The sequence below is a fragment of the Balearica regulorum genome, chromosome 5, assembly GCF_011004875.1.
Source record: "Balearica regulorum gibbericeps isolate bBalReg1 chromosome 5, bBalReg1.pri, whole genome shotgun sequence".
NCBI classification, from domain to species: Eukaryota; Metazoa; Chordata; class Aves; order Gruiformes; family Gruidae; genus Balearica; species Balearica regulorum.
The window spans coordinates 69,428,534-69,447,747 of NC_046188.1; the positions used below are offsets into that span (position 1 = coordinate 69,428,534).

At 59.4% G+C, this 19,214-nt stretch overlaps 2 protein-coding genes and 1 long non-coding RNA gene across 5 annotated transcripts; 2 read left to right on the forward strand and 1 right to left on the reverse strand.

The window, feature by feature from the left end:
• Positions 1 to 1,468: 1,468 nt before the first annotated feature.
• On the forward strand, positions 1,469 to 7,899 carry CD5 (CD5 molecule). The gene is made up of 10 exons (XM_075755560.1): positions 1,469 to 1,591; positions 2,642 to 2,680; positions 3,038 to 3,313; positions 3,402 to 3,464; positions 3,722 to 4,024; positions 4,882 to 5,166; positions 5,425 to 5,556; positions 6,004 to 6,057; positions 6,423 to 6,545; positions 6,723 to 7,899. Exons 1-10 carry the CDS (start codon positions 1,540 to 1,542, stop codon positions 6,806 to 6,808), a joined length of 1,413 nt encoding a protein of 470 aa, XP_075611675.1. The 5' UTR covers positions 1,469 to 1,539; the 3' UTR covers positions 6,809 to 7,899.
• Positions 7,900 to 8,195: 296 nt separating this feature from the next.
• Positions 8,196 to 13,320, reverse strand: VPS37C (VPS37C subunit of ESCRT-I). 3 transcript variants are annotated; one of them, XM_075755571.1, is made up of 6 exons: positions 13,297 to 13,320; positions 12,232 to 12,340; positions 11,254 to 11,369; positions 11,004 to 11,175; positions 10,530 to 10,612; positions 8,196 to 10,270 (listed from the first exon to the last, which is right to left on the reverse strand). In XM_075755571.1, exons 3-6 carry the CDS (start codon positions 11,344 to 11,346, stop codon positions 9,533 to 9,535), a joined length of 1,086 nt encoding a protein of 361 aa, XP_075611686.1. In that variant the 5' UTR covers positions 11,347 to 11,369; positions 12,232 to 12,340; positions 13,297 to 13,320; the 3' UTR covers positions 8,196 to 9,532. The 3 variants fall into 3 exon arrangements, with proteins under 3 accessions (XP_075611686.1, XP_075611685.1, XP_075611684.1); XM_075755570.1 differs by lacking the exon at positions 13,297 to 13,320 and adding an exon at positions 12,544 to 12,875; XM_075755569.1 differs by lacking the exon at positions 13,297 to 13,320 and having other exon boundaries at positions 12,232 to 12,472.
• Positions 13,321 to 15,521: 2,201 nt separating this feature from the next.
• On the forward strand, positions 15,522 to 18,537 carry LOC142602192 (uncharacterized). Its single transcript, XR_012835875.1, has 2 exons — positions 15,522 to 17,159; positions 17,276 to 18,537. It is a non-coding gene; the product is annotated as an uncharacterized LOC142602192 (long non-coding RNA).
• The last annotated feature ends 677 nt before the right edge of the window (positions 18,538 to 19,214 follow it).

Below are 19,214 nucleotides of genomic sequence, written 5' to 3' on the forward strand. Positions count from 1 at the left end.
CTTATGCTGCCGACATCGCCTGGCATCTCTGCCTGACCTCCCCGAGCATCTCTGCCCGACCCTGCCTGCGCCCGGCAGCCCGCAGCCACCCACCGCACCCAGCGAGCTTCCTCTTGAGTCACGGAAAATCTTCAGTCTGGAGAGAGTTTTGGGGCAGGAAACTCCCAGGGGAGCTGAACCCCTGCTCTGGGCTTGGCGATCAGAGCATCGCATGGCTCCGGGCGGCAGCCCAGGGCGGTGGCAGCGGGAGGGGATGGGGGGGGGGGGTGTCTCCCAAACTTCACCGAGCTGCCCGGGAAGCTCAGTGCCCCCAGCAGCACTCCCCAGGCACCAGCCAGGCACTCTCCTTTCAGCAGAAACACCACCGGCTCAATGGAAAACATCTGCCTTCGTTAGCATGCATGACCTGGATTTGGAGGAATTAATTAGGCCACGATCAATTAACGCCTCTCCTTTCCCCGGTCCATCACCGCCTGTGCCCCACGTGGCCTTGCAGGGATACACGGCGTCGCTGGGGTGCCAGCAACTGGGGAGAAGCAGGGACACGCCTGGATGAAACCTTCCCAATCCCCATCCCGCGGGGCCATCGCGGCGCTTCGGGTGCTGCCGTGGCCTGCGGGGCACGTGGCGGCTCGGCGTGGCACGGCACGGCACGGCGTGCATCAGCCCCTTGGAGGAGCCAGACGGTGCGGGCAGCACCCGGCACGACGCGTTTCCTGTCCCTGCGCAGCGATGCCGCTCACCTCGACGGGTGACCGCAGGCGGCAGCGAGGGTAGTGGTGCACCCGGGGCGATGCCGGAGCGAGGCGGGAAGCGGCTGCCGGCATGGGGAAGCTATTTTTGGCAGGGACCGATGTTACGTGAGAGCGGCCGCAGGTCTCTCCGCAGCACCGAGGGTGGGATCTGGCCCTCGTGGGAGCTTGGGCTGTTGGGTTTAGTGGCCGGCACCGCTTTCCCCTGCTGCGATCCAGCGTGCCGGCTCCCAAAACCAGCAGAGAGCTGCCACCGGGGCTGAGATTTCCCCCCGGTGAACGCTGCCAGGTCCGGCCACCCAGGAACCCCCCCCCCCGTGCCCCCCAGCTCGTGTGCCCCAGCTCTCCTTTGGGTGCCATCTTCGGCACCCCGGGCTCTGACTCGGCCACCGGCAGGTTTGTGGGGACACAAGGGAGAGCTGGGGGTCGTCCCCCCCCAGTACTGGGTATGTTCACCATCCCTCTGGGCTCACACCCTCTGCAGGGACGGGGGGGCTGCTGGGGGTACCCCGGGACGGGGAGGCGACGGGGGCCGAGCCCCCTGGGTTTCTCCCCCCATTGCTCTTGCTCTCGTGCTCAGCGGGACCTGGGGAGGCAGCTGCCACGCTGAGACTTCAAACGAGCGCAGACGTGACGCAGAAAAACCACAGAGGGAGGAAAAACAGCTTGTTCCTGCCTGTCCCCCCTCGCCTGCCTTCCCCGGGCCGGGTGGCAGAGGTGGCGGTGTCCCCGGCAGCCTCCTGCTCAGCCGCCAGCGCCGGGGCGGAAGAGGCGGCCGGCCGTGCCGATGGCAGCGCGGCAGCCCGTCCTGCACCTGCTGCTCTGGCTGGGGCCGTGGGGTGAGTACGGCGGGGGGCTCAGCCCGGCGGGGGGGTGCTGGGGCCGTGGCTGCTTTACCTGGGGGGCACCCGCCGTGCCGGCAGCTCCGGTGCTGGGGGAGCCCTGGAGGGGACCCAGCTCGCCGCAGGCTGGGGATCCCTGAAATCCCAAGGTGAAACCCCCCAGCTTTCCCACTGCTGGGCAGCCAGGCACGTTTTGGGGGGGCTCAGCCCCGTGCCCTTGGCCATGGGCTCGGCGCGGTCCCACGTGCCCTCCCTGGGCGAGCCCCAAGCATGGGGGCTCGGGCCAGGCAGGGGGAGAGGGGCCGGTGACCAGCGGCAAGGCTGCCGAGACCACACCGAACGCGGGCAACGAGGAGAGCGTGGGCACGCCCAGGCCGGAGCCACGCTCATCCAGTCACCCCAACTCTGGGGGTGCCCAGGATCCTGGTCACACCCCGGTGGTGAGCCTACAGGTTTTGGGGGGCAGCCAGCCAGCCAACCCCCCCCCCTCCTCGTTCCCTGCCAGCTCCCGCCGTCCCCAGCCGCCCCTTCGTCCACATGGCACAGCAGGCAGCCGCTCGGCACCACCGCGGTGATGGTGGCACCATCCGCTGCTGCTTGGCCGCACCTTCCCACCGGTAACGATGCTAGCTAGTTAGCGGTAATGAGCAGGTAGCCTCGTCTGTCTTTTTTCAGCCATAATTCCCCACCCGCAGACGGACGGGCAGCCTGGCAGGCAGCGCTATGGCCGGTTGCATGGGGCCAGCCGGGGGGGGTCTGTCCCCACCGCTGAGTTTTGGGGACAGAAGTGTCCCCCCAGCATCACAGCCAGGTCGGCGCAGAACGTGGCACGGCCAGGGAGCTCCTGGTCGCCATCACCGGCTCCTTTCCACCGGCAGCATCTTTACCCTGACGAAAGGCTGACCTGAGCCCCCAAAATCGTCTTTCTCCCCCGAAATAACCGGCGACGGGCCAAGAGCCGGGCGCCGCTGCCGCAGGCTGGGGGGGGTCCTGCCTCCCCCGGGGCGAGGAGCAGGACTGATGCCCCGTCCCCCCTCTCTCTTGCAGCCTTCCCTGGCCACGGAAGAGCTGCCCCAAGCCCTGGAGGTGAGCGTGCGTAGGGCCAGCGTCTCGGGGACCGTGCCGCGGCTTCGTTAGCAGCTCCTCGGCCGCGGCTTCGTTAGCGCGGCGGCTGCTGGAGCTGCCTTGGCCGGGAAGCCGGCTCTGCTGCATCGCGGGCTCCGTGCAGCCGGGTGTCCCAGCTCAGCCCCGCAAACCTCCTGCCTGCCCGTGCAGCCCCCCAACACCCCGTTTCCTTCCTGCCCCGGCTGCCATCGTGGGGCACGCCGGTGCCGAGCGGCGTGCCGGGCTGCAGAGACGAGCCGGCAAGGGCTTTTCCAGCCCTGGGTGGAAAAACACGCCGCGAAGGGAAGGAAAGCCCCTAACGCCCGTGCTTTCCCGCAGAGCCCAGCCTGCAGCTCACCGGCAGCGGCTGCCGCTGCGCCGGGATACTGGAGGTGAAGTGGGAAGGCAAGTGGAGCCGCGTGTGCCGGGACAGCGTGACCAAAGCCGGCGTGGATGGCATCTGCCAGCGCTTGGGCTGCGGCCCCCGCATCGTCCTCACCGGCGGGAAAGAGCCGCACGTGTCGACGCTGCGGTGCCTGGGGCCGGCGGCCACCGTGGTGGGGTGCGGCCGGGTGCTGGCAAACTGCACGGAGCACGCCGTCCTCACCTGCAGCGGTGAGACCCCCACCCCATCCACCACCACCCCCCCCCCCGGTCCCTGGGGATCACCCGCCCCAACCTGGCCCCTCTCTTCTTGTTTCAGAGCCAGTGGAAACCACCCCCGAGCCCCCGCCGGCACCCCCGGCCACCACCACGGAGCCCCCCGGTAAGACCCCCATCCCTGCCCGGCCTCAGCGGAGGGGAGCGGAGAGGCAACGGTCAAACCGGGGGGGGGGGGGCACGCACGGCAAAGCAAACTTGCCCCCCGCCTTATGAGATAGCCACATCTCATTAATAATGTTTGCAGCATCGACGGGGTAATTAAGCTTCAGATGTGGCGGGCTCGGGGACTTTCTGCTCAATAACGGAAAGAAATATCACCCCGGTCTGTAACGAGATGCTTTTTCGCCCGTCCCTCACCAGGACCCCCCAGGCTGCGGCTGGTGGACGGGGACTTTGTCTGCTCGGGCTTCGTGGAGCTGCACAGGCAGGGGCTGTGGGGGGCTGTGGCGGAGGACATCTCACCGGAGCTGACCACCCGCATCTGCCAGGCTCTCGACTGCGGCTCCGCCATCACCGACCATGGCCACGCCAAGCCGGAGTGGGAAAGCCACTTGCCGGTGCGGTGGGAGGTGATGGAGTCCTGCGAGAGCCATCTGCTCCTCGACTGCTTCAACAAGACCAGCACCCAGCAGAGGAAAGCGCCTGCCTTCATCGTCTGCTCCGGTGAGAGCTTGCCCCGGCACGGCCCCTCTCCTTCCCCAGTCCCCCCCCCCCGCCACTTGCCCCAGCCCCGGCTGGGCTTTCTCGGGGGCCACAGGCCGCTTTCCTCCCTGCGGAGGTGGGAGAGCCCCCGGGCTGGAAGGGGGGGGGGGGGCTGGATGCCCCGCTGCAGGCTGGCCGGGCGGCTGAAGGCAACAAGCCCCATCCCCGTCCACCCCACGCACCCCGTCCACCCACTCCCGCTCTTCCTCTCCTGCGTGCGAAGGCAAAACAGGAAATCTCCCCGGCGCGCTCGGTTCCTGGCAGCGGCACCCCCGGCCCCGAGCTCGCAATGCAGCAGCGCTGCAAGTAGGAAAAGCCGGGGAGCGAGCGTGGCGCACAGCGAGCGCCATGTTAGCACCCCAAAACCCGGCACAGCCGCGTGGGGCATCCCGGCAAAGCCCGGCACCCCGCTCGTCCACACCTCCCGGGTGCTCGCCGTGAGCATCTCCCTGCCACGAGCATCGCCCTGCGGAGCAGCCCGGTGCCGGCACCGCGGCACGGAGAGCTAAGTCGCGGGGCGAGGAGGCGGCTTGCTCCGGATCCTGCCATCTGCCTGGGCTTGGATGCTCGCCTGCGGGATTTGGGGGTTGAAGGGGCTACCCGGCGGCAGCTGGCAGAGCGGCCTTCCCCGCTGCGTTTCCCACGGGGACAGCTCAAAGCTCCTCAACGCGCGGCCCTGGTGCGGCTGAAGCCGCGCGGCCGTGAGCATCCCGGTGCCGCGAGCGGGTCCTGGGGGAAGGAGGACGGCACGCCGAGCCCCGTCAGCCGCCTGTGATGTCTCCCCGTGGGTCTGACCCCTCTCTGCCTCTCTCCCCCAGGCTCCCAGCCCCAGGCCTTGCGGAGGTTGGCGGCCGGCCCCACGCCTTGCGAAGGGGACGTCGAGGTCTTTCACGAGGGCCGGTGGTGGGTGCTGTGTGACAGCTGGGTGCACCGAACCAACTGGGGCAGGCAGCTGTGCCAGGAGCTGCGGTGTGGGAACCTCTCCTCCGGCATCGAGGTCCGAGACCCCCGCTCGATGGGTGTCACCTGCAGGGCCCCCACCCTGCACCTCTGCTCCGCCAGCCTCGAGGCTCCCCGGACCTGCTCCCGGACCAGAGTTGTGTGTAAGCCGCCGCGCCGGGCTCGATCCCCGGGGAACCGTGGGGTACGAGCAGCGCGCCCAGTGCCAGGCACCCCCGGCTGATTGCGGGAGCTGGGATTTCCACGCGTGAACGCCTGGGGAACGGGCAGAGGGTGCGAGCTCGAGGCAGGGGATGGGGAAAGCCTTGCCGGGGCTCCTTGAGCTGGGTGCTCAAGCTCCCGGTGTCAGCCTCTGACTGGGCACAGGGGTCTCGTCCGGTGACACCCGTCCTTCTCCCCAGGTCAGGACTCGAAGCCGCAGCCCGCTGGCACAGCGCCTGGCACCATCGTGAGCATCTGCCTGGCCCTGCTTCTCTTCGGCATCCTTCTGCTCATCTGCGGCCCCCCTGCCTACAGGAGGCTGATGAAGAGAAGTAGGTGATGAGCTCTGCAGCCTCTCCTCCTCCTCCTCCTCCTCTGCCATCGCCACGTGGCAGTTCAGGGCTGGCAGCTCCGTGCATCCGTCCCCGCCGCTTCCCCCCATCTCCTTGGGGGAGATGCAGATCCCCCCTGCCCCACTGTCCCCGAGCCTGCCCCACGCGGGGTGGGCACAGAGAGGGGGTGGTGAGGGGGGAGCGGGGTGCGCTGTGCAGGCTGCAGGGGCCAGTGGGGGGGGGGGGGGATTAGTCACCGAGGGGACACAAAAGAGCAGGCGGAGGGTCTCAGGAGACGGCGGGGGGATTACCGGGCAGGGGAGATTATTCGGGATGGCATATGGGGCCAGCGGGGGGGAGGCAGGTGGAGGGAGCGATGTTTGGGGCAGGGGCATCAGGCAGGTCCTCGGAGAGATCCCCCTCCCACCGCCCGCCTCTGCCTTCCAGTCTCCAAGAAGAAGCAGCGCCAGTGGATCGGCCCCACGGGACTCAACCAGACGGGTGAGGAGCAGCGTGGCGGTGACCCCCCCCTCCCTCCCCGTGGGGCTGGGTTTGGGGCTGGCTCGGGGGTTGCTCGCCCCCAGACCGCAGCAGGGGCCAGCGGGCGGAGGTGCGAGCGGGCTCGTACCCAGCCCCGGCTCTCGCTTCCTGCCACCGCGTTGACTCATCGGCATGATATTAACTCAGCCGGGAGCACCGAACCCCGGCTCACGGCACAGGAGCGGGTCCCGATTTTACTCAGCCCCGTTCCGCTCCGGGGCGGCGGGGTGGGCGCGTCGCCTCGAACCTGCTGCCGCAGCCCCGAAGCCCCCTCACCCCCCCTGTCGCCCCCCAATCCTGACTCCTCTCCCACCATCTCTTTCCAGTTTCCTTCCACCGCAACAGCACCGTCACCCCGAGGCCGCGGGCAGAGGGGCACCGGGCGCAGGCTGGGGACAACGACTACGCTCAGCCCCCCCAGAAGAGCTCCTACCTCTCGCCTTACCCAGGTAAGCGCAGGAGGACGCCGGGGATGGCTCCTCCGTTCTCCCTTCCCGCACGCGCCGGTGGAGACGAACCACCCGGGCAAAAAGCGTCACGGCAAGACTTTTGCCGGCGCCGGGCGAGGGGCTGTGCCGGGGCGTTACCCCCAGCCGCCGTAACGAGCCACATCCATTCCCCTGCAGCCCTGGAAGGCGCGAGCAGAGCTTCCAACCCTCCGGACAACTCCTCCGACAGCGACTACGACCTGCACTCTGCCCGCAGAGTGTGACCCCCCCTCCCTCGGGCTGCCCTGGGCCCCAGCAGAGCCATCCCCCCCTCCACCTTCCCCGCCACCCAGCGCGGTCACGCACGCGACAGCAAAGCTGTACAACTGCTGAATTAGCGGCTTTTCTTGCATTTTTTGGCAAGCCACCTCGTTTCCTTCGTCAGCCACCTTCCCGCCCTGCAGGCAGAGGTGGGATGCGGCACAGGAAAGGTAAATTTTGAGCAAGCGGATCTGAGCGAGAGCCATCCCTGCCTGTGGCAGCGGGTCGAACAAGATGATCTTTGAAGGTCCTTTCCAACCCAAACCCTCCCGTGACGAGGAACCGAACGAAGCTGACGGAAGAGATGACATATCCCCACGCTGCTCGCCCTGCCCGCATCCCTCCCAAACACGATGAGAGACCTCCGGGGTCGGGTTCCCCCCCCAGCAGGAATCGGAGCCAAACCCGCCCGTGCTCCTCCGCACCGTTCATACCGGGCACCGAGCACGCGTCGCTCAGCTCTGACCCAGCCCAGCTCGGCTTCGGCTGCGCCCCGGTACCCGAGCACCTTTCTGAGAAAGCTTCCTCTTGCTTTTGAGCCTCCCTTGTGGGAGAGTGCGAGGCGTTTTGGTTTGGTTTGTTTCTTTTTTTAAGCTATTTGTATGAATCTAAGAGGCGGCTGTGTTGCAGCAGGCTTTGGATCTGCACTGAGAGCAGAGCAACCTGTTTGGAGGGGGTTTGCCGGCTTCTCCATCTCTAAACCGGGATAACCGCACTCCTCCTCCCACCCAGGCCGAAAGCGAAATCGGCCGCTGTCTGCCAAGCGCTCCGATAGCGGAGGTGCTGAGCTTCGCGAGAAAGACTGCGAGACCCACGTCTGCCGGGTTCCCGGGAGAGCTGCGAAGACGCGCGCTCGGCTGCATTCGCGTGGGATGGCGCAAGATTGGGGCAGACCTGTAAAGCAAAGCGCGGCTGTGAGCAGCGCAGGGAGGGTAGAAATACTGAGAAAAAGTCTGAGATATTTAATAAGCGATAACTGTTGTACTAAAATTGGGTTGTTTTTTTTCTAGTAATTACGTCTTGTTCTCTTCCTTCCAACGCTACCAGTGTTATCCCTTAGACCGTCTACTTTCCGGTCGGGGAGGGAAAACGCAGGACGGTGCCAGAGGAGGGGAGAAACGGGCTGATGCAGAAGGGCCGCAGGCGAACGGGCCCCTTAGGAAAGATGAAAACGAGAGAGCAGGAAAGAGGAGTTGGAAGAAGATGGTCCTGCGAGGGGGTGAAAGGTTTTATTGACAAAAATCAAGAGGAAGTTGGTGTAAAGGCGCCAGGAGGGCATCCAAAGATCAATAGAAAATGTCAGTTGGATGCCCCATCATTTCAGAAAGCAACCACCGCCGTGACCCCGCGTGCAATTCATCAAGTTTTATTACTGTAATTAACCAGATATGGAATTGTTTCCATCAAACCCCACAAGCAGTTGCCTTGTTCTAGTCCATTAGTAATTGTTCCTTATAAATAACTTACAGGGACGCAGGCAGGACTCGTAGGATAAAGTGCTGAGCAAAGCAAACCCCGTTTCCATTAACTCGCTGCTCCTTCCCGTTACCTAGTGTTTCCTGAGAAGGGGGACGTGAGGAAGGCCGGAGCCCATAGCACCCCAAAATAACCCACGGGAGAGGCCGGGGATACAGGAGGCTGCCGAGCCCCCAACGTTTCACAGAGCTGGGCTGGAGGCACTGATTCCCGCTCCTCCCTCAGACCCGAGACACGTGCCCCCAAAGCAGCAGCACCCCGAGCCACGGTGCCAGCTCGGTTTACTTCAAAAGGACGGCTAATATCTACGCGGTGAACTCTGGGGAGCTACCAGTGCCCTCGGAGAGACAGTGCACCGGCTGGGAAAGGCTCCTGTGCTGGGCAAGAAGCAGCGGTAAAGAGGTTTTTGCTCCCCGGTGAGATGGGAGCACCCGAACCCGACAGAGTTGGGAACAGCCTCTCCATCGGAGCACGCTGGTAACTTCACCGGGGGAAGCCTGACCCGACAGCCGCGGCTCGGAACGGCTCGAGCAGAGCCTGCGCCAGCATAAAAACGCAGACAGATCTCAAGGTCTGGCTCAGCCGAGCAGCGAGCAAGCTGCTTCTCCCTGCCGCAAGCGGTTACGAATCATCCGCAAGCCGGGCAGGCTCTGCCTCTCGCTCCCAGGAGGATCCTTGGAAAGCAGCGAGCGTTTTGTATCAGAAATACTGTCAAAGATTCCCACCGTCTCTTTCAAACACCCCTGAAAAGGCTTAACATTACGATACTACATCCGTCACCCACGTAGCAAACGACAGGCAGACGCGGAGCGCTCTCGCTCACCCACGCACGCTCTCGCGCGCGCACACGGTGGGGGGGTGGTCTGGCTCTCGGCAGCCGCGATCAGCGCACATCGTTCCCGCCGTACCCCAGCCGAGTAGTACCTGGGTGACAACCCGGCTGTCACGCCAGAGCCTGGACGAGCCGATTCGGAAGCCAACGCTTCAACCCACCAGCGATGATCGCAAACTCAACCTCCATCTGCAGCCCGCGGGGGCAACGTCAGCCTGTCCGACCCCCGTGGCCGCTACCTTATCCCACGTAATGCTTTTGCGCCAACGGGTCGAAGAGCGACGTTCTCGCCTTCCTCTTCTTCCTCAGTCCACAAAAGGAAAAAAAAAAAAAAAAAAGAGGAGAGAGCAGCGGAGGACGCTTGCCCAGGAGTCCTGATTTAGTAGCCAGGCCAAGCAGGACGCTGAGGGTTTGGAGGTGGGGGGTACCCAAAGGGTGGGAGTGCTGCAGGAGGATACGGAGGTTGCGGGGGGATTGGGAAATTAGGGAGAGGAGGCTGGGTCGGGTAGGGGCACTGCGGTCTCCCTGCCCCAGGGGAGAAGTAGGGAGGGTAGCTGGGTTTGGCTGGTGGAGAAGGGTGAGAGGGAGGAAACGATGGGGGCTGAGGCGGGCCCCTGGACGGAGACCAGATGCCTCCCGAGGAGCTGGCACCCTGCGCCGGCGGGTATCCGGGACCCGGAGGAGGCTTATAGGGAAAAGCGGGCTGGGTGCTCGGCTGAGAGGAAGCGACGTGTCCCACGGTGACCGGGGAGCCAGAGAAAGGAGCGGAAGGGAGAGCTCCGTGGGCTGTGGGGCCGACCGGCATGTTCGGGGCTGGGCTGTAGGGCAACGGGAAGGAAGGAGCCCCCGAAGGGAAGGAAGGAGCCCCCGAAGGGAAGGAAGGAGCCCCCGAAGGGAAGGGCTGCGGCTTCGGCGGGTCTGCGGGACCAGGTACGCGAGGAGGCGGCTGCTGCTGAGAGTCCCTGCCGGGCTCCTGCGACGCTTCCGACTTCCTCAGTATCTCCTGCAGCTTTTCAACTCTGACCCGGCGCAAGTGGGACAACTTCCTCATCACGGAAAACTGCTCGAGAAACGTCTCCAGGGGCACCTCGCCTTCTAGGAACTTCTCGGCCATTTTCTGGAAGAGAAGACGGCCTCGGGTTCAACACTGCGTCCGTCTGCTCTTCTTCCCCAAGCCCAGCTTAGGATTTACGTCTCGCTCGCAGAGGACCATCGCACCGCGCACAAGCGAACAAAGGGCAATCCAATTTTTTGAGCAAGAATGCCAAACTACAAAGAGATAATCCTCGATTTAAGGGATTAGGTTTGGGAGTGTAATTGCAAGTCTTTGAGGACTAATCACTTGAATTGCTAATGGATTTAAACCTTAAGCTCACCTCAGACTCCTCTTCGATTTTCTGGCTTTCCACCTGCAGGAGATCCAGCAAGGTCTGAGGATGCATTGCTGCCGAAAATTTCTCTGGAGAAACAGAGAGAGCAGCAGATGAAATGTTATACGCAAAACAGGGCAAAATCATTAGCGCACAGTCCTGCTGCAGGCTCAGAGGAGTGCTGTCCTGCCTCGAAAAATGTTGATGCAAGGAGAAAATCTGAAGAGGAAAGAACCTTAGACACTGCTGCACCAGAAGGGTTTTTCCTGGGACAGCATCCTTCATCTGTCCAACCGAGTTTGACCAGGAAACAGGAGAATATAGATTATTTTATATGCAGCAGAGTCCTTTCTGGCATCACTCTAGAGAGTTTCTCTGCTCAGCATGGCCAAGGTAGGCAGAAGCAAGACGGAAGGATGCTGCACTAACTACAGCCCACGTGACTCCGTCGGAAAGGTTGCAAGGTTTGCAAACGCTCACCCAGTTTTGCCTTTTGCTCTTTACACCGCTCAGCCAGCTTCTGCAGCTCTTCGTATTTGTTCGAGAGGTCCGTGCGGCCCGTTTCCAGCGGCGCCTGGAACTTCAGGTTCTGCTCAGCCAAGCTCCGGTTGGCAGCCAGGGCCATCTCCCTTTCCAGCTGCAGCTCCTGAACCTGCGGAAGGAGAGGCGAGAGTCACCTCGGGCGAGGTGCTAACGAAGCCCAGCCTGCGTCAACGCCATCAGCACGCGCCTCCTGGGACTCCAGGGCCAGACGCTCGATCTCCTCCGCGTTCTCCTGCAGCTCCTGGAGCTCCTCCACTGTCCGGTTCCTCAGCGTGTCCATCCTTCCAGAGGAGCTGCAGACTCCTAGGACAAAGAAAGGAAGTCAAATCAAGATGAGGTTTTCTGAAGCCAACTGCAAATAGGTACTAATCCTATTAGGGATTTAAAACCAGCTTTGCTAAACTGCTTAAAAAAGCTACACCAGAGAGGTTCCCCTGTGCAACACAGAATCTGCGAGACCGAGGGCAGAGTGAGAACGAAAACAGAAAATATCTACTCCTTCCTGCTTTGGCAACTGACTTTTTTTTCCTTTTCGCAGCATATTTGGAAGGATTACTTGTGTGTGCCAGACGGTTTTGTCAAGGAAACACCTACTCACAGCCACTCGATAGCAGGACGTCACCCTGACTCTCCAACTCCAGCTGGTTCTCACTCCGCCCTCCCGTTCCGGATTCCTGCTCTGCCGAGCAAACCTCCCGGCATCTGCTCGCGTCCGACCCTGCCCACGGTCACTGGTGGGATCACCGTCGCCACCCGTGTCTTCTGGCACTTTGTCACCGCCCCAGTTTCCTGGCTTCCATCTCATTTGATGTATTTTCTTTCTGGTTCTTTTACTAGCTACATGGTGCCATCGTTTCCCTCATTTATTGCTGCTACTTTTACAAAAAACCCTAAGCGATGGCGTTATTCCTACATGGGGAACTCGATCTGATACTTGTGACATTAAAAATTTGTGAAAATCACTAAAATCAGGGAAATAATAGATTTTCTGCGCTACACCCATGACTTATTCCAAATAATCCAGGCTGTCCGATAATATTTAGCAAATATCAGATGTTCGCATCACAGGTTTGAAGATGTGGGGTGCAATAACGCGGGAAAGCGCTAAAAACCAGGTGAGAAACACGGGAGCAGAGCACTCCCGCCGAGAGGGAAAGGGACATACCAAAGAGCTGACGGGGATTTCAGCGGCGTCCTAATTGCTCGTGGCTCTTCTACCTTTCACCTGGGCGACACATCCCAAGAATATCGCTGTGGGAACGTTGCGTCAGCCTCTGCACGTAACACAGAATGACGAAGTCAAGGCTCAGGGTTACCAAATCTCTTCACCCAGGATCCAGCCAAACCCGTCCGAGTAACAACCACCTAAAAGCCGGGAAATTAACTCCCATACTAAATACGTATGTATGTAAATTCATCACCCTGCAAACCGAAATAAACTTATGGGGGGGTTTAAAACGTTATTAACGAGGCTCACAGAGCGTCAGAGGGAAAAGTGGCGAACGGGAAGGTCAATCCCCGCCGCCGTGGGGGCGCGGAGCTCACGGATGGTCTGGGAGAAGCGGCCAAAATGGTCCCCAGGAGGGTGGAGGTGAAGAGCCGGGCACTGTCCTGGCTCCAGCCAGGCGCCAGCACGGGGCAGGGGCTCTCGTTTCACGGATTTGGTCGGTTTTTAGCAGCATTCCGGTAAGACGCAGCCGGTGAAGCGAGACTTTGCCTCTCCGAGGGGTGAAAGGCTGGGGACACCGGAGAGGGGCTGCCCGCAGCCCAGTCATCGCCTCGCTGGTTTCCCGGTTAGGGAAAGCCCCCCGTCCCAGCCCTCCCCGTCCCACCAACCTGCGGGAGCACCGAGCGAGGCCCGCCGGGGGCCACCCTCCAACCGGGACACGGCGGAGGCTGCTCCGCCAACGCCGGGCCCGTCCCGGGGGAAGGAGGAGCAGGGGGGGAACGGCAACAAGGAGGCCGCGGCCCACGGAGCGGGCGGAACGGGGCTCCCCCCCCCGCGCTACCCAGGCTCCCGGTGCGAGGCCCGGCCGAGCTCCACACACCCCCCCCCCGCCCCAAGCCCGCAGGTCCCGGCGGGTAACGGCTGCAATCGGTCACCGGAAGGGCCGGGGGCGGGTCAGACTCGCCTCCCTTTGCGAGAGAGGAGGGGTGGGGTGTGCGTGTGTGTGTGCGTGTGTGTGTGTGTATCCGTTACCGGCTCCGTACCCCCCGGGCCGGGACTCACCGCCGCGCAACCGGGACCCTCTCTCCGCCTCGTACTTCCGGCTTCCGGCGCGGGAGCGGAAGTGGGCGGTACCACCGCCAGGGCTGGGCGGGGCATCGCGCCGCCGCCATCTTGTGGCTGGCGGGCGGGTGGATGGTGGTGCGGGCTGGGCCGGTGGGGCAGCGTTCCCCTGCAGGGAGGCGGTATTTTATTAATACCCTGTCTGGTTTTAATAAACACTATATGTCTTTTTAAAATAAATACTACGTCTTTTCCTACCGGTGTAGCTCTCCTCGAGCTTTCACGTCTTACCTGTTTGTGTCATGCAGGGCCTGCCTTGATGCTCAGGAACCTCCCCCAATTCCTTTAGACTTGACTCCAATTGAGCTTTTCTTTTACGCTTAACCCGGGGGAATTGTCAGTCTGGTAAATTATTTAGTAGTATTATTGATGCGTCTTAATCTGGTCTTCAACACCACAGCAATTAACCTGGGTATGGCCGGCAGCGACGTCGCCCGACTCCAGCCTGAGCGCTGCGAGCACCAGCTCTGTCAGCCCAGGGACAGTAAAGCAGGAGCTGCTCCTCCCGGCTGCCAGCAAACGCGTCTTCCCTCACTCACCCTGCCCGCCACGGAGGTTTGGAGTGGTGAGAGCAGCTCCGCGGTTCTTCTGCAGCTTTATTCCAAATCTCCACGTGAGCCCTGAGCGGCAGCTGCTGCGTGGACAGTTTTGTCTTCACCATCCCGTTCAGAAAAGCGGAAAGCCGTAGAGCTGCAGACAAAAGATTAGGCGAGATTAATCATTATGACAAGAGTTAAAAAGGAGAGCATTACAACGAAGCTTAGCCATCGTGTACAGAGCGGGCAGCTGGTTGAAATTCAGGCGTAGCGGGTTTGAGTTGGATTTACGGTGAGATTTAAAGCAGTTTCTGCCTTGTCACGACCTCATCAGCAGTGTTGTTCTCCGCTGTTTGTCTCGTGCTGGGTAGCAGCTGGGGTTGCAGGCACTCAAACGCCTGTCGTTTTCGGGTGACTTGGAATTCTGTTGGCTGTAATCCTGCTAAGTCCAGCCCTGTGAGAAATGAAAATTAAATTAAAACTTCTTTGACGGGTAAAGGGAGGGAGGCAAAGCAAGCGTGGCGAGGTAAGTGGCAGTAAAGGTGTGGTGGAGGATACAAGCTGATGGAAGTGGAAGAGAAGAGAGGCCAGAGAGGTAGAGAAGGCGAGATAGTGGATACGGACCGTTTAGCTGAGATACCGCTGTGCCGAGGCAGTGCGTACAGACCTCAGCAACGTGCCAAAAATTCATACAACGGTTGTTGTTGTTTTTTCCAAGTGGCATAGCTGGACCCAAGAGATAAAAGCAAATCCCTCTTGACTACCTGCCTTAGCTCTTCCTCACGTGAAACAGGGAAGTTCTTGAGCAGCACGAGACAGAGGAAGCTCTGATCCCCTCGTGAAACCACCTTTCGCTTTTCCACCCCTTCTTCCACCTTCCCGCAGGCGGGAGCAGGGCGAAGGATTGCGTTGGGATGGGGAAAAGCTCCTCGCTGCCGGATGAGACGGGTTGGAGGCGCTGAGGGGAGAGAGGAACACAAAGGAGAGGCTGGGCAAGGTCACTCAGCTGTTAAAGTGCCGCGATCCAGGCACATGTCTGAGGAAAGGCACCTCTCGTCCCTGCCGGAGACACACGCCACGTGAGGCTTGTTGACTATTGTATAATAAATATGAGTCATAAGAATCCTAATAGGTACCCTACGGTTTAATCAAGGGCAATTTGTTCATAGCGTGGCTGATAACGGGTCAAACCCCAATGTTAACTGCAAGAAAAGGGACTTGACTTTCCGAAGGGAGATCGATATTTTTGAGGCTTGTTTGAGAAGCGGTCTCCACGGATGCGGAAGGGCTGGAGCACATTTAGTTAATTTATATTAAAGTGTAAGGACTGAATAGAGGATAAACTAAGTTGTGTTTGAATTTGTTCTTTGCAAAGAAGGAGGAAACACAAAAGTATCCAGTTAAATGATAAAGTGTTTCCAGCAATCAAAAATGTGATAAATGGGTATTTTCTGCTTAAGGCTGAAGGATGTGCCCATTATCTGTTTATTATATTTATATATAATTTGAATAAGAGATGGTGTCAGCTGGTCATTACAATACATCACAGTTACTTTATCAAGTGAAAGACTCAAAGGCCGAAATCCTTCTGCCACGGACAGAGCTGGCAGAAGGGAGGAACACGTTTTCGGTAAGGAGCATTCGGCTACAGAGCCAGCTTAGGTCAGTTTGAAGTCTTACTACCCCGAGGAAATGCAGCTGCAATTCGGAAAGTGTTTCGGAGTGAAATGGCGGCATTGTGGATTCTTTAGCGCAGCTGAAGTGGAAGGGTGGCAATGTAAGGCTGGAGAGCAAATTAACACACAATCAGCCAAAGGTTAATAAACCCCCAAACCCCTCACGTGCAAAGGGGTTGATCTCAGCAGTCCTGGTCCTTTGTCACATTGCACCTTTTGTTATATTATCTGGCCAAGTTCATTTGCGGTTTTGGTTGAATGTTCCTTCTGAGCCCAGGAGTCAAATGTGATTTGGAGTGTTTCCCGATAGAAGGGGAAAACAAAAAAAAAAATTGATAGTGCTGTTCTTTTTTTCTTTTAGTGCTGTTTGTTTTCATGACAATGTTTTCTGTGTTCCTCAACCGGGCAGGATTCAGATGACAGAAGAGCCTTTCTCAGAATCCCACCCATCTTTTAACTGGGACTTTATCAGCACCATTTCTTTCGTCTCTTCTCAGCACCGCGTCACGGACGTACCTCTGGCCGCAAACCAGTTCCCTTTCTGCGCTTGCCCTTGTACAACTAGGAAGCTTTGTGGTCCGCGTGGTCCAGCCACTATCTCAGCAGCCCAGTCGAGAAAATAACGTTCGCTCATTTAGCAACCACAGACCGAGGCCGCCAAAGGTGTTAGTCACCGTCCCGGATCACCCGCAGCAGGTAGCAAAAGCTGGAGCCTCAAACCGGACCTCCCTCCTCTCTGTTTTTGTGCCTTTCATCTGACAGTTCTGATAAAGCAACTGTGTGATGTACGATAATGCCTTTACGGGAAGGACAGGACTGGAAAACAAGTTTGCGTCCTTAATCTGCAGTTATTGAGATAAGGTATATCTCAGTAAGGTGATTTTTATTTTTTTCCGGGCTGAGCTTTCCAAGCCTGCGCAGATAAGAGTTGGATAAGGCTGTTCCTGAGCTGAGTCAGCAAAGTCCTTTGCCGTACAGAAAGCCTGAAAATTCATATACGGTCCTGTCTGGCCCACGGGGTGAGCCCCGTGACAGTCAAACGCCGCACAAGTGATGTTGCCTGATCTCGTACAGTTCCCGTTGAGACTTCCCTTGGCCATCGGGATTAATCCTGGACCTTCCAGCCTCACGGCCATTGTGTTCCTCACGGGGATTTATTTATTTGCCCCTGGGGGCCCGTCTTGGAGCCAGGGCAGCTTTTGGAGGTGCCCATCTCCTCTTGTTCGTGACCTAGATTGCTCAGGCAATCCCACCAGTTATCTCCAGCGCGTCTCACCTCGCCTTCAGAACTGTCTCTTCGTGCACGGATTGCTGCCAATCGCGGGAAGCAGCGAAGCATTAAAAAAAAAAAAAAAAAAGAAAAGAAAAGAAAAAAAACCCCGGTCCTGCCGCCGGTCCTGCGCCACCTCGGCGCTTCTCTGCAAGGGAAGGTCAAGGTCACCACCCAACTCTTCTGCCTTTGCAGTCAGCCACAACCACTGCAGCCACCAGCCGTCCTCCACCCACCAACCAGCCCACCCGGGGCTTTATTTTAGTGCTCCACGCGAGTCTTTTAACGCTTCCGCGTAACCCAAGCTCATCGTGAGCCCGGGTAGAGCAACGCAGGGAATCAAATCCAGCCTTACTCAGACATCGGGAACAACAGACATTGACATCTTAACGTTTTTCTGGATGCAAACATAACTCCCTGGGGGTTTTATTGAACAGGAATCCTAACCCAGCCGCAGCTGCATGAGGAACAGGCAAACCACAACTAAAAACCTCCAGATCCATCCACTCCAGCTGGTCTTCATCTGCTTTTTGGAGAACACGGCGGGGATCTCCGCATCGTTTGGTGCCCTCTGCCGCCAAGCAGAGCTACGGCAGAGCGGCCACCCTCTGCCACCCAGCCCGGGCACCCACCGCAGGCACTGCCTGCTCCCTGCCCTCCCCGAAACGGCGGGGATGCAGCCGAGTTGTGTTTCGAGCTCTAAGCACCATGGTTTGGAGTTTTCTCAGGGTTCCCTGCTCCCTTTGGGGGCAAAGAGTAGATTTATATATATATATATTTTTTTTTTTTCTCTCCAGAATCCGGCATGTCTTGTTCCCTCTATTTCTTATCCCAGAGCGTGAGGCTGGAAGGACGTTAAGTGATAGACGGGTCACACCACGGCTGCCTCCAAACTCCAAGGGTCTGAGCTTCCCCAGAGGGCTCTAAAAACCTGTAATAATAAAGACCGAGGGAAACCTGACTGGAAAGGGCTCGGGAAAGAGCCACGGCATCACGCTTTCACCGGCACGGGGAAGCTCAGTGCCATAGGAGAGGGCTGAAATCCGGCTGTCCTGCCGAGCAGCTGGCTTCGGCCGTCTCACCGCAGGGATCGGGGCCAAGAGCCAGGTTATCCTGGAGGGAGAGGACCCTTATCTCTGGAGCCACTACCTCTTCCAGCTCCGGAAGGGCCAAGCCCGTACATTTCTGCAGCCAGACTGCCAGCAAAATCCTTCCCCGAGGAATCGGCCCTTTGAGATTGAAGGGAACGCCGCCGCCAGGTCCGTGCTGAGAGCTGCACAGAGCCCAGGGCCGGCGGCTTCGGGGTTTCTCATCTGAGAAGGTGTCTCCATAGCCCTAACAGAAAGTCATTTCGCACCCTCAAAGTGATTATTTTCCCCACATTTCTTTTGTTCTCGACTTTAATGGTGCTAAATATTTGTTCTGAGATTTTTCTGGTGCTGAATTCCACAACTTCCTCATTCTGCGCATAACGATACAGCCAAAAATCAAATACCTGTCCGAACACGCACGGTTTTTCAGTGGCTCCTAGCCATGGGATCTATTGACAGAAGAATTAAGTTCTATTTCCCTAACGTTACAAAACAACTTCCATTTCAGCCCAAACATCCTCTTTGCCCAGAGAGAGGACTTGCCATGAGAGCACGGGTTAGTCCCTGCCCTCTGTGCTCAGGGAGGTTTATGTTGTGTCTGAATGTGCTGTTTGGCAAAAGGAAAAAAAAAAAAAAAAAAAGAATTATATTCATAAACAGCTCTTGAAAAACTTGTCATTTTTGTTTCCTCTAATATTCGGGGGGGAAAAAAAACCGAACAAAAAACCCCCAAACAAACAAGACTAGGCAGCCCCAAAGCAAAGGGGACCAGGTTGAAGTGAGGTGCGACAGCGAGTCCAGGCTTGAGTCCCCGCAGCCCGACTCGTTAACTTGCTCCAAAGGAAGAATTCAGGATGTGAAATGTTGCTGCCCTTCAGCTTTCCGTTCCTCAGATCTTTCCGCTCGTTACCAAAACCGGTGCAGGGGGAGCTTCAGTGCAGGAGGACACCTCGGAGGCAGCTCACCCCTCCATCACCCCGCCCTGAGCTGACACGTTCTGCTGAACAAATTGCCCACAAATAGAGGGAATTCTACCCCGGCATCACCGGGACCTCCATCGCTGCCCAAGAGAGCGGGCACCTCCCCCTCCTCATCGCTCCTTGCCCGCACCCACCAGTTACCTCCTGTTCCCCGCTGCGGGGCTGGACCATGGACCGTCTCCACCTTCCGGCAGGACCTTCCTCTCCATCACAGGTTCTCTGGTGCCGGAGCTGCACCGACACGCGCCTGTGGCTACCGGCTCTGCGGAGCTCTGGCCACCGCCTCCTACAGCCCACGCCGGCTC

Excerpts from the sequence above, each read along its gene's own strand:
- CD5 (XM_075755560.1), top strand. The coding sequence starts at position 1,540 with ATGGCAGCGCGGCAGCCCGTCCTGCACCTGCTGCTCTGGCTGGGGCCG. Across the intron at positions 2,681-3,037 it reads AGCTGCCCCAAGCCCTGGAG|AGCCCAGCCTGCAGCTCACC; the intron begins GTGAGCGTGCGT and ends GCTTTCCCGCAG. Across the intron at positions 6,058-6,422 it reads CACGGGACTCAACCAGACGG|TTTCCTTCCACCGCAACAGC; the intron begins GTGAGGAGCAGC and ends ATCTCTTTCCAG.
- VPS37C (XM_075755571.1), bottom strand. The coding sequence starts at position 11,346 with ATGGACACGCTGAGGAACCGGACAGTGGAGGAGCTCCAGGAGCTGCAG. Across the intron at positions 10,613-11,003 it reads AGAGCAAAAGGCAAAACTGG|AGAAATTTTCGGCAGCAATG; the intron begins GTGAGCGTTTGC and ends CTGTTTCTCCAG. Across the intron at positions 10,271-10,529 it reads AAATCGAAGAGGAGTCTGAG|AAAATGGCCGAGAAGTTCCT; the intron begins GTGAGCTTAAGG and ends CTTCTCTTCCAG.